At 38.6% G+C, this 13,221-nt stretch overlaps 1 protein-coding gene across 1 annotated transcript; it reads left to right on the top strand.

Moving 5' to 3' along the window:
- The first annotated feature begins 1,268 nt into the window (after positions 1 to 1,268).
- On the top strand, positions 1,269 to 12,995 carry capn9 (calpain 9). The gene is made up of 20 exons (XM_080881358.1): positions 1,269 to 1,528; positions 2,386 to 2,455; positions 2,546 to 2,664; positions 3,352 to 3,485; positions 3,651 to 3,819; positions 3,925 to 4,008; positions 4,347 to 4,432; positions 5,022 to 5,099; positions 5,650 to 5,810; positions 6,007 to 6,161; positions 6,769 to 6,977; positions 7,167 to 7,203; positions 7,291 to 7,371; positions 8,795 to 8,852; positions 10,244 to 10,308; positions 10,582 to 10,650; positions 10,749 to 10,827; positions 11,459 to 11,575; positions 11,693 to 11,751; positions 11,991 to 12,995. The coding sequence occupies exons 1-20, from the start codon at positions 1,355 to 1,357 to the stop codon at positions 12,015 to 12,017; spliced, it is 2,031 nt and encodes a 676-aa protein (XP_080737484.1). The 5' UTR covers positions 1,269 to 1,354; the 3' UTR covers positions 12,018 to 12,995.
- Positions 12,996 to 13,221: the final 226 nt, after the last annotated feature.

The following is a 13,221-nucleotide window of genomic DNA, read 5'->3' as shown; positions in this document are numbered from 1 at the left end:
TGCCGCCTGAGCTACAGGTGAATGTAAGGATGACAGCAGAGGGCAGAGCAAGTCCTGAAATATTCTGACATTAAATTTACATTATTCAGAGAAGAGAAGTCAGACCCCACTAAAAGATATTAACAATGACCAATATTCTACTTTTTCTTACGACGGTTTACTACATATGTTTGATGCTTCTGTTCTTGTAAATCTTGGCCTAAATAGCAACTGTACCTCTTACTGCTACTTTTTTGAAGTAATACAACCAAGTACAGCTGATGGAGTTAGACAAAGAGAAGGTAGAGGATGCTGCAAAACTACATCACCCATAATTTTATTTGTGTAATTAAGGTCACAAGTACATTGATTAAATAGTAACCCAAAAGAGTACAGCTCAGTGCAAGTTCTTCTTCAGCTATGAGAGGAATCCTGTGACTGTGGGACAGGAATGTGGATGTCATACCTGACAGTGTGAAGTGTCACTGCTGTGGGTCAGGGTGGTGCAGATACTATGCTGGCACACCCTAAATCTGTCTGCACTGCTCAGAGAAAAAGGGAGGGACAGATAGATCCTTGATCTCTAAACCTGTTACAGTGGCCAGAGACACGAAATGACAAGACACTGAGGCTGATACCGACTGTCGATCACTCAGTGGTTGCTCCGCATTATTTAATTATTTCTTTTGCTTTACTTGGAATCTGTGGTGTGACATTCGAGCATTATCAACAATTTAGTTGAATTGTAGTTAATTTTTTCAGTTGAGAACCCATAAAAAGCTTGTTAGGCGTAAATAAATGATAGGGGTGACCATTTGTCCTTCAATGATTTGTCACAGAAAAAAAAACACCACAGGCATCAGTTGTGCTCTCAGCCCTGCCCACTTAAAAAAATATTTCTCTCTCTGTTTCCACGTGAAAGCCATGTTGCACTAGTACATCCAGGCCAAGTAATTTCCTTATAAAAGTCCCAGCAGACACAAATTTGATTTAAGTTGATTGATTTTTCAACACTGCAAAATAAGCAGTTTCCCTCTGTTTGGTTCTACAAGTCTAACAGATCCCAGTTAGATGCTAGGCAAAGATCATTGCTATCAGTTCCAGCAAAATAGTCAAGAATAACTTCTCCCAGTGTTTGGCAGGCCAATTCTTAAAAAAGAGAAATAGATAAAGAGAACAGACGGCACAGTGTGAGCCACGAGGGGTGAGGTTCACTGCTGCAGGAGGACAAACCAGTTTCCGTCTGGAGGGTGTGGACCTTCCAGCCCTACCCACCTGTCAGACTTGTCTCTGCATCAAACACTCAGCAGCACTCCATCACGCGTCACCTCACCTGCTTCTCCTCCACTCGCCGAGATTCTTCCCAAAAGAGAAGATGTCCACAAGCCAGGCGGAGAACACGCAGTCAGATGGGAAATCCTTTGAGCAGCTGAGACATGAATGTCTCATGAAGGGAGTCCTGTTTGAGGATCCAGATTTCCCTGCCAAGGACTCCTCTCTCTTCTTCAGCGAGAAAGTTCCTGTCCACATTGAATGGAAGAGGCCCACGGTATGTGAGCACTGAGCATTCTTATACTCAAAAGAGCTCTTGAAATCTGTTAGATGCACATGTGCTGTTCATGAATTTCAAAATACTGAGTGACTTCAGTATGTTTCATCTAACGATTATCTGGTGATTTTTTCATACCCTTAAAAAGTGCATGTTTACTATTCAAATACATCTACATTAACTACACGAACTGCATGTCCACAGCCGTCCATGTGACTGCAAAGGCACTGAAGACATTAGACGACAAATTACTGAAATGATTCCATTCAAAAAGTGAAAGTTGATCAAAACTCTGTTTTTATTACTCTGAACCTAAACCAAGTCATGAAATACTTGTAGTTATAGCAGCAAAACCAGTTCTGCAGGTGAGCTGTGTAAATATAGCTGAGTGCAGCAGGCGTTTGTACCACTCTGAGCCAACTTTTCTGAAGTAAAAGTGGAGTGGGCTGGTTTGCAGCTGCTCCAACGGCGTGTGAGAGGTTTGCTTTTGCTGATAAACTTAATGTTGAGACATTTATGAGTTTTTGGCTTCAAACTATGTCATGTTCTCGTTCATTTTTTGGGGTACTGTTTCTTATCGTACACTTCAGCTCCAAAATCTTTACCTGTTAACACGCCTACAGAGCTGACCCGATTTAAGCAACCTGTCGAACTCACAGCTCATGCTCGTTACAGTTACTACACATTTCTGTCCTGGGTGTGTGCTTTGTGTGCTGTGTATTTTGTGCGCACTGACTGGGATACCAGCCGATTAATATGTTTGGAATGTGAACACGCCTATCAAACACACCGGTCTCCCCTGTCATTTAAAAAATAAACCGACCAGTTTGTTTTCCTGTTTTGTGACCCTTCAACAGGAGATATGCAAAAACCCAAAGTTCATCTTAGATGGCGCAGACAGAACAGACATTTGCCAAGGACAGCTCGGTTGGTATTCAAGTTACTTAACTACTTTTAAATCTTGAATATTCACATATGTCACGGTTTTATTAATGTGGCACTTGTTTATTTCCACAGGGGACTGCTGGCTCCTGGCAGCCGTTGCTTCGTTGACTATGAAAAAAGAAGCCCTGGCCCGAGTTGTCCCACCTGACCAGGAATTTAATCAGAGATATGCTGGTATCTTTCACTTCCAGGTAGGATTCTCTGATCATAATAACAGACTGTACAAAGATGTTTACACACTGCAGTATTTCCTGGAATAAGCAAACACATAAGGGATAAAAAGAACCAGGATGACAGCACGTTTAAAGAAGCGTCATGCATTTGAATGTTCTTTTAAAAATTGTTGTTTCAGCGACTCCAGAACTTGCAACAAAAGGCCGATGACATTAAAAGAACGCCAGAAAACATAAAGTTAAACACTTTTTGACTGGTTGATCATTTGGCAAAATGTTCAGTCAATAATGTGTTAAAACACAGCCTGTAGTGTATTTGCAGTACATTTTAAGCAGGCGGGTGTATTGGAAAAAAGATGCAGTGCCCAACCCGTTCAAAAGAATGGGTTCCACCATGTTCCTCCAGATGTCTTTTTTCAGTACCGTTACTCTTCAAGCCTTTTGTTGCCTCAGTCCCAACCCCAACAGTCAGATGCAAAACGAGCTCATATTATTCATGGAAGAGTAAAATGTTTATGTCTTTTTTACATTTTATACTGTGTTGCAAGCAAAAAACACATTTCAGTCAAACAGAAACAGATTTACAAGTGAGATTATTTTAAGTAATCACACATTGTCTTCACTTTGTGTGAAGTCGGTGTAGGCAGTAAACTCACCGGTTCCTCTGTTAGTTACACTGTAACATGTTCTCTGATGGTCCCTCAGTTCTGGAACCACAACAAATGGCTCGATGTGGTTGTGGACGACAGACTGCCAACAGTGAGAAATCAACTCATCATGCTCCACTCGGCCTCCAGCAACGAGTTCTGGAGTGCGCTGCTGGAGAAAGCCTACGCCAAGTAACATCACTTACTTCCTCTTAATATTTTATCTTTCCATTCGTCTTGTCACATGCATGTTAAACATGTGACAAGAGGTTATTTAAAGAAACATTGTATAAATACAATTATATATAATTATATGCACTGAAACACTAGGACATTTTTTTCTCTCGTTTATTTTAGATTGAACGGCAGCTATGAATCCCTGAAGGGTGGCAGCACAATGGAGGCCATGGAGGATTTTACTGGTGGCGTGGGTGAAATGTATGAGACCAAGGCTGCTCCAGGAGACCTGTTCAATATCATGAAGAAAGCCCTGGACCGAGGCTCAATGATGGGATGCTCTATTGATGTAAAATAAACAATCTAATTTTTAATTTTTGCCCACGAGGTTTACTCAACATATCAGCTCAGTTGCTGTGTTTTAACTCTCTCTGCATGCTTTGGTTTTCTTCAGATCACTAGCTCTGCAGAGTCAGAGGCCAAGACTTCCACAGGCCTGGTGAAAGGACATGCATACTCCATCACAGGTGTAGAAGAGGTAAAAGTCTCAGTAACAGTCTCAGCAGCAGATGTAAGAATAATGAGGGGAAGCCACTTGTTGCTGAATAATCGTAATTAGAAGTTTACAGACTCAGGTAATTGTAATACTTGTTAAAAGATGCAACTGTACATCTGTAAATATGAAACTTCGATCTTTAAAAAATTACCTTTACCTTAAACATAATGGCTTTAAAAAAATAAAAACAACAACTAAAATCCTACAAAGACACATTAATTACATTTAAGTTTAAATCTAAATAAAAAGCCAGACTTAAAAACGGTAGAACATATACTTTTCAACAATGTAGTCACAGAATATTGTTTTTGGATTTTTAGGTGAATGCCAGAGGTCAGAAGGTGAAGTTGGTCCGGATTAGAAACCCCTGGGGACAGGTTGAGTGGAACGGTGCCTGGAGTGATAAGTAAGAATAAAGAAAACTTTATTTTGACCTTGAAACTACACATATTGTCTAAAGTTCATTCTTCCACGTGAAAAGCAGGTCTCCTTGAAGAGTCTGTGCGTGAGAGTCGTCCTCGTAGTTTATCTCTAGTCTATAGTCAAACCATATATTTGTTACTTTGAATACGGTTCACAGTTCGACCGCTGCAGCCTATTATTGAACAGTAAAAAAAAGTTGTGTCTATATGCAGATGTTTTACATGTTTGGTTTCTGTTTTCATATTCATTCAGTCCTTCTGTGTTCCAAGTTATGCAATCATCATTGACTTGGCCACCAAAAAGCGGTAATTACCCCTGAGACGCTCAGGTGCCAAAGGGCCATTGGAAGCTCTTAAGACTAGTTGTAGCAGGAAGAGAACAGACATAATAATATTATTCAAATATCTGAAACTTTCCCAGATTTCACATTTAGACAATTTCAGTAACTCCACGTTTGATCTTCAACAGATTTAAGGGAAAATAATTGTCCAAAGAAAATTGAATAGTTTTCATTTTGATTGTGGGACTTTTTCTCTGATTAACGTTGTAACAGATCCTCTGTTTTTTTTCAGTTCCAGAGAGTGGGATTATATCGACAGTGCAGAAAAAAATCGCATAATGCAGAATTCAGCAGATGATGGTGAATTCTGGTGAGTCCACATAATAAATTTCAAACTACAGATTAAGATGTGTAGTATGCTTAGCAGTCTCCAAATTGTTCTTCACATTGTCGTGTAATATTTTTGCATATGTAGTATATGAATGTAGCAGTGGAACGAAACAAAATGGCAAAAATGAACTGCCATAGATTTTCATGTTTCTCTGACTTGGACAAAATAGTAAATTAACGTAAATGAGTTTCAGGCATTGTTGACAAACTTCAGCCAGGCTTTTTTTTAAACTATAAAATTTCACACTCTTGTGCAATAGTTAGCACTATTACTTCACAGCAAGAATGTTTTTGGCTCAAATCCCGGTTGCCGCCTCGCTGTATCAAGTTTACCTGTTCTTAGGCTGAGCCAGCTAATCTCTGCCGATTCCAGCTATCAGCTACAGACTTTGTTGTCGCCCAGTTAAAGAGTCCGTGGTCTTAACTTTAAGCCTTGCTAATGATTAGATGGATGAATTTTTCCAAAATTCACACACAGTACAGCTGTGCTAGTTTAGGAGTGACAATGTTGTTGCTGTTTGCAACTCCAGGATGGAATTTGAGGACTTCAAGAGGAACTATGACAAAGTGGAGATTTGCAACATGAGTCCTGACTCCCTGACTGAGGACACAAAACATCAGTGGGCAGTCAATGTGTTTGAGGGAAACTGGATTCGGGGTTCCACTGCTGGAGGCTGCAGGAACTACATTGGTGAGATCAATACATCTACAAATCAAAAATTTTCAGACAAACAAATTCAGCAAAGCGTCAGGCATACTTAGAGATTTCATTGGATTTTCCTTTTTTGGTATTTATATTTTGACATGAACTGGTTTAAATGCAGGATTCAGTTGGCATTTCTATCTCAAACTGCTCTCTCAAAAAGTTCTACATTTCTAATCTGCAGACACATTTTGGACCAACCCTCAGTTCAAGCTTTTGCTGAACGATGCTGATGGTGATAATACTTGCAGTGTGGTCATCGCGCTGATGCAAAAGAACAGACGAAAACTGCGAAAAGAAGGCCTGGACCTGGAGACCATTGGCTTTGCTGTGTATGAGGTCTGGAAAAACACTGTAGACTGTGCACTTTAACCATTTTTTATGTTATCATAAATAGCATGGGGCGTAGTGCTGGTCCTTGCAGAACACATTTACTAGCCCCTTTCTGAAAGACTGAGTCTTGGCATTAGTTTAAAGGAGCCATAAACTGAGTCAAAGAAACAGATATTTGTAGATGAGCAATAATATTAGCAAAAACTTCAGACTTTTTTCAGCACATGTTAAATATTACAGTAATGTATTTCTTCTGTCCAATATAAATGTGTTTAAGCATTTCATATCTCTTCACAAGAAGATAGAGTTACGAGACAATGAAGAGAAGGCACAGCCTTAAAAATGCACCAGAAATGACCATTCGGACACAAACTCACTGGATGAGCACCATCTGCTAAAGAAGTTCTTAGTGATAAAAAGTTTGGGGACATTGGTAAAACGGATGTGTTTTTTTTTATTAGTGATATAGTTTCTTTGCATTTCAAAATATGTTATATTTTTAAAAGGTCAGCCTTGCACTTCTGTCTCGCTCCTTCGTATTTACTTACTTTCTTCTTTTGTTACAAATTTACTTACAAATTTAATTTAATGTCTTTTCTCCCGATTTGTTCAGGCTCCAGAGGGCGAGGACCATGTGGGGAAAGACTTCTTCCGTTACAATGGATCCAAGGCACGCAGCAGAACCTACATCAACATGCGGGAGGTGGCAGAACGCTTCACGCTGCCTCCTGGAAACTACCTGCTGGTTCCCACCACTTTCCAGCCCCACCACGAGGCTGACTTTCTTATTCGTGTCTTCTCTGAGACAAAGGCTGAAGCTTTGTGAGTGTGCAGCTCTGGTTCTGGAGCGAAACTAAAAGAGCAAACAAAAAGTTAAAGCAATATCAAACCTAAAGAAAACTTTTGGGTATCAAGGAATAGTTATTTAATAACCTGATTAAACAAAATTTGGGGGGTTTCATTTCATTTCAACCCTTACACTAACTGTTACACTATGCCTTTTCTTCACAGAGAGATGGGAAGCAAAGTTGATGCCGACCTGCCAGACGTAAGTAGATAACCAGAAGCCCAATTACCTGTTCAGTCAATCAAGCAGCTGAATGTGTTTATACTGAGCCTGTGTTGTTTCCATCAGCCACCCATGCCCAGCCCTCCAGAGGAGGAGACAAAGGAGGAGAAAGGCCTCAGAAGGCTGTTTGAACAGCTGGCTGGCTCGGTAAGAAAAGCATCTTCGGCTTTGGGGTAACAGTGTTTACAGCATCCTTCATTTGTACAGATGAGTAGTGTTTTTGTAAGAGCAAGTTTGTCTAGTTTGTACATTTTCAAATCAAGTTTCACCTTTTTACAATGAAAACTAATTAAATAAAAAAAATTTTGATATACAATTTTTATTCGTTTATCAAGAATAGCATAAAACAACACAACCAAACAGAGAAGAAGAAAGAACCCCCCCCCCAAAAAAAAACACCCCAAAAAAAAAACCACATCCACACAGACACACAAAAAAACATATTTTCACTCAATTACCCACAGATATAGAAAGAGAAAAAGATAAACTCCAAGAATGAATTGTCCTTTACACTTGCTTCCTATTTAACTGAGAACATCTTAACCCCCCCCCCCCCCCCCCCCCCTCAACAGTTGGGACAAATCATTTGGCAAATAAGAAAGCAAAGGGGACCAAACATTGAGAAAGAGACCCTCATTTCCTCCTAAAATAGCAGCAGGAATAACTTTAAATAATTCTCTGTACCACAACGTCACAGAGGGAGGTTTGTCCTTAACCCAATTAATGAGAATACATTTCCTAGCTACCAGCAATAGTTTGTGACATAATTTGCGCTGCAAGTGATTCAATGTTAATTGTTTTGAGGGTAGGCCAAGAAGAAAGTACCCGGGGTCCCTTTGAATCAGGTTGTTAAAAATATTACTTAGTTCTTGAGAAATGAAGCTCCAAAATCTTTTGATTAATTTACATTCCCAAAAGTAATGAAAAAAAGTGCCAGTTTCTTTTTGACATTTACTACAAAGATGGGAAATATGAGGTGCAATCTTATGCAAGACATTAGGAGCTATATAAAGGCGATGTATGATTTTGTATTGGGTTTATCGCAAGCGGTTAATTAAATAATTAAAGTGCTTCAAGTTGTTATGATTCCACAAATATTTTTACCATTTCTGGAATTTTGAAATGAAATTTTGAGCCTTCGTTGTTTTAGTTTTACAGTACACTAAGTGCACAGCTGTTGTGAAAAAATACCCACAATAAACAATATGCGTAGCTCCAAACCACAATTAAAGGCCAGCTGCTTAAAAAGAAAGAAGAATAATGATGATTTTTCTGCAGTATGAATGTTGCAGAAAAACAACAAAAAACCTAAATTATAACAATTTTATGAGCTTTACTTGATTTATTTATCAACATCTATTTTTAATGAAAGAATTACATATTAAGATAACAATATAAACATACTGGAAAAGAGCTGGTTATATTCGTGACAAGAAGCTCAGATCTGCAAATGATGATTATTTCTGTTTCTGCATCCATCATGGTATTTATTCATTCATTTATTTATTTATTTTTTGCAATTTTCTTTAGTCAGAATTCACTGATCTCTTCCACTTTGTAATTTTTACAGGATCAGGCCATTTCTGTCAGAGAGCTTCAGGAGATGCTGAATGGTGTTCTCAGCAGAAGTAAGTGAATGAAAGTTTCTGGTTTTTGTTTACTTTTCAGTCCATTTTCTGCATTTCATGCAGTCATCATATCTCCTGCAATTAAGTTCTACATGTGTGATGTTTGCAGCTTAACTTCTTCGCCTGATATTTGTTAAAAGTCAGACGTACAGGTAATTTCTCCTAGAATGTGTGTCACAGTCCGCGGATGCAGACTGTATGGAGATGAGGTGTGGACCCAAAAGCAGACGCGTGGAACAGAACTTCATTTTAACAGATAGTCATTTAATAGGGCCGGTAGAAAAACACAAAACAAAGGGCAAAGAAAGTTAACATTAAACATGAAAACACACTGAACTTGAAACCTAGACTTGAGATGCATCGATTCCTGGAACACAAGACATAAAAAACCAACACATGGGGAACACAGCTGATACAAATGAACATGATGCCACAGGGGAAGCAAAACTAAACACACTGAACATGGAACATGAGACTATCAAAATAAAACAGGAAACATAGAGACTAAGCGTGTGGACTTGACATGGGGACAGAGAAGTAGAAGCAGGAGGCGAGACACAGACATAAGTGAGGAGCAAATCCAGAGCATATGACAGCTATGGACAACACACATGAACGCACCTGGCAGACAGGGAGACATGTAACGAAACACAAGGAGGGAAACATGTAAACAGGAAGGGGAGACGAAGACATAACCAAGGAAACATCCGTAGAGAACATGACAGGAGACACAGGGATGAGACAGTGACGGGAAAAGAGAAATATTACATAAATATTAAACAGAGCAGACCAGGACTTATTCAATACTAAATAGCAAACTAAAGCATTATAATACAAAGAAATCACAAAACACCATAAACTCAAAAGGCTGTGTCAAATGACCCAGAACCATGACCATGTGAAGCTAATACTAAGAGTTTTTTATTTAAGAAAAGCAAGCAGAAAAAGCCAATTTCCTTCCTACAGATTGTTTTAGGGCGATATCTAAAGGAGAGGTTGATCAGCCTACATTTGATTTTTCCAACACAAGAATCAAAGTGTCACAAGTAAGATTACATACTGTGGCAAAAATAAATAACTTTTATGTTGTTGTTAGGTTTTAGTGGCTTAATAGCAACTAAAAAACTTTCAAAAACAACACAATAACAAGCCACACTGTTGTAAATATGTTAAACATCATTTGAAGACTGAACTAAATACATTTAAAACACCTGAGGTCAGTATCACATAGCAAAATACTTTATCTTTTGTGTAGTGTATACATTTTCTCCTCACATCTTGATGCCTTATATTAATGGTCAGAGATGATTCATAAACTTCGGATTTTGTGTTGCATTATTACATGTAGCCATGCTTTTTGCATCACTACCACTTTAATCCTTTATCTTCAGGAAAAGAGATCAAATTTGATGGCCTGAGTCTCAGCACCTGTCACAGTATCATCAATCTTATGGATGTATCCTTTCAAGTTACTGACTCATTCTATGCTTGTCATTGTGTTACATAAGTTGTCGCATTAAGCCATGCGTACTTTGTTTGCCCTAATGGGTGCTTTACTAAAATAGTGATACTTATGCCAGCATGTCCATATTCCATCACAAGACAAAGTTATCGAATATTTTTTGTTGATATTTTGTGTGTGTTTGTTTATATGTGATAGAAAGAAGGTTTTGTTGGTAAGCTATTTTCCACAATGCTTCTTAGGTTTTTTCTTGACACAGTAAACCAGGTGGACAACACGGGAAAGATAGAGTTCCAAGAGTTTAAGGTCTTCTGGGAAAAATTGAAGAAGTGGATTGTAGGTGTTGATTTATATTGAAAAACTGTAAATGAAATGTTGGAGGAGCACTTTTCTTTGTTGCTCAGACTATTAACCACAAACGTCCGTTGCTACAGATGCTCTTTCTATCCTTTGACACGGACCGGTCAGGAAAGATGTCATCTTATGAGCTTCGTGGCGCTCTCAAAGCCGCAGGTGAGAGTTCCCAAGCCCGTCTTTCTCTCTCTCTCTCACCTGATGGACCTGTAGTGTTTACCAGAGGGAAGGGAAAAAACGAGTGTCGAGGGTGTGAGTGGTCCTTATTGATGATACTGGCTTTCTGCTGAAATCTGCCAGTGTAAATATCTCTGAGGGGGATTAGTGACGTGCCAGTTAAATGTGTTCAGCTTTTCAAGACGATTCAAGACACATTAATCGTGTGTATACATGTATGTATAAAACTCTGTTTGACGAATTCAGTTTTCACCTGTTAGTTTCTGTGACTGAACAAACCTTTGTCCTATTTTAATACTCATTGAATTTGCACTTCAAATAAAGTTGTTTCATAAGATGTACATGTAATATCACCAGCTACATTTCCTGTAACTATTATTTATAATAATATTATTAAAAATGTTAGTAGATATAGTATAGCAGTATATTTTTAGTGTGTTCTTAATCAAAGCAGTAATTATAACACTGCAAACATTACAATAATGATTTTAATGAATATTAACACTACATCTAATAAGAATGCCTGTCCTGAGTCTCTGGTAAGTTGAGTCTAAATCTTTTTTATCTGAACATCAAAGTTTCATAGATAACTGCTGCTTTTCCGCCAATGCAGGCATGCAACTGAACAACCCGCTCCTGCAGCTGGTGGGGCTGAGGTTTGCTGACGAGAACTACGAAATTGACTTTGATGACTACCTCACCTGCATTGTCCGTCTGGAGAACATGTTCAGTATGTACAAAACACTATGTTAAAAGATCGCTTTACATTTTGGGAAACAAGGATCACAATAAGTACAAAAATACATAAAGATCAGAGAGAAGACTTCTTGCTGTGTTTTTTATCCAGGAGTTTTCCAGGCTCTGGACAAATTCAACAGGGGACGAGTGCAAATGAACATCATGCAGGTAAACACAAACACGCCAAACGTGAATCCTGAGTTCTTTTCTACTGTATCTTCTACTGTACTGTACCTCACATACCTGATGCGTCTGTTTATCCAGGTCCGTGACAGTCAGGCTGTCAGACATTTTATGCTTCCTTTATCTCCCAATAACTAACCAGATTTAGGATGCAGCATTCACAGCCTTCATGCTTTTGCCGGTCGTGTGAACATTGACTACAATTTTTCCTCTTTGCCTCACAGTTCCTGATGTTGTCGATGAACGTATGAGGAGGAACTGAAACGGATACCAGCGGAGGAACAAAACGCAGCAGATCATCTTTAAGAGCAATGTTGTGAATATTAAACTTCGCCATGATTCAGATTCTGTGCTATTATTATTATTTGAAATGTAATGTGAAAACACTGTCTGAGCTCAAATGTTTTTGAATGGGAGTGGTTTATAATTTTGGTCATGGGTCCATCTGTAGGTATTCACTGCCTCTGACATGGTACGAGTCTGTGAGCTCAAATGTAGGACTTTAACAGCTGGGTCTGTAAAGCAGCCAAGTGCACGAGAGTGTTTGCCTGGCAAGTCTGCATCAATCTCACACTCGTCTAGTCGAATTCTGCTTGTGCAAATCAGTCTGACTTTTAGTAGTTTTGAGAAAACTAAAAAATTAAAGGAGCAACTGATCCTCTTACACTCACTTTCAAGGCAATCACGTGAAGTTGTCTTGACTAACAACTTCACTTCACTGTGGCAGCAACATGAGTGCCTTTATACATGCGTCCTGTTTTTGTTTACATAAAAAAACTCAAATTTACTGTCAGTTCCCTTTTGCTGTGACACCGAAGAAATCTTAAAAATTTGAAGATTTTTTAAGGCCCTTTTTCTGTTAGCTGATTGCATCTTATCTTAATTATGATAAAAAGTGAAAAAGGCTAACTGCAGCTATTAATGAATGAACCTGTCTGTGCCTAAACTTGAAAATTAGCTGTTACAGGAAGGCCATCACTGGGTTCCACCCCTGAAAAAATGTAATGAATCAGATCGGTTCACATCAGCAGAATGTAATTTGCACATGAATGACTTCACGGATAGCAAAAGCAGAAACTTGCATTTGCAGCATGCTTTGTCATAGTGCTTGAACTAAATTTTGTTGACTTAAGCTTTTGGACAAAGTATTGGTTTATTTTCTGTTGGTTTATTGCTCCCTGCTTGAGTGGGAATCATTTTAAAATAAAACTTGGTTTTTGTGTTTTCTCTTTCATGAATTTCTTTGGAGGACTACTCAAGCCAGATTTTGGGCCTACTTGTTTTTGTGGACTTGTTGCATTAGTAATTTGATAAAATAGATTTATACAAATAGCTGTTGATATTTAGTGCAGGATTACGTGGCAAGCTTGTTCTATGACGTCACATGGAAAACTACAATTAAACATACACACTGATCATTTAGTTTTCAAATTAAAACATTCCAACATTTTATTC

The sequence above is a fragment of the Rhamphochromis sp. 'chilingali' genome (assembly GCF_963969265.1).
Source record: "Rhamphochromis sp. 'chilingali' genome assembly, chromosome: 4".
Lineage (NCBI taxonomy): Eukaryota > Metazoa > Chordata > Actinopteri > Cichliformes > Cichlidae > Rhamphochromis > Rhamphochromis sp. 'chilingali'.
The sequence above is the reverse complement of the archived record's forward strand: the minus strand, read 5'-3'. Positions and strand labels throughout refer to the sequence as shown.

Excerpts from the sequence above, each read along its gene's own strand:
- capn9 (XM_080881358.1), top strand. The coding sequence starts at position 1,355 with ATGTCCACAAGCCAGGCGGAGAACACGCAGTCAGATGGGAAATCCTTT. Across the intron at positions 3,820-3,924 it reads TGATGGGATGCTCTATTGAT|ATCACTAGCTCTGCAGAGTC; the intron begins GTAAAATAAACA and ends GGTTTTCTTCAG. Across the intron at positions 5,811-6,006 it reads AGGCTGCAGGAACTACATTG|ACACATTTTGGACCAACCCT; the intron begins GTGAGATCAATA and ends TCTAATCTGCAG.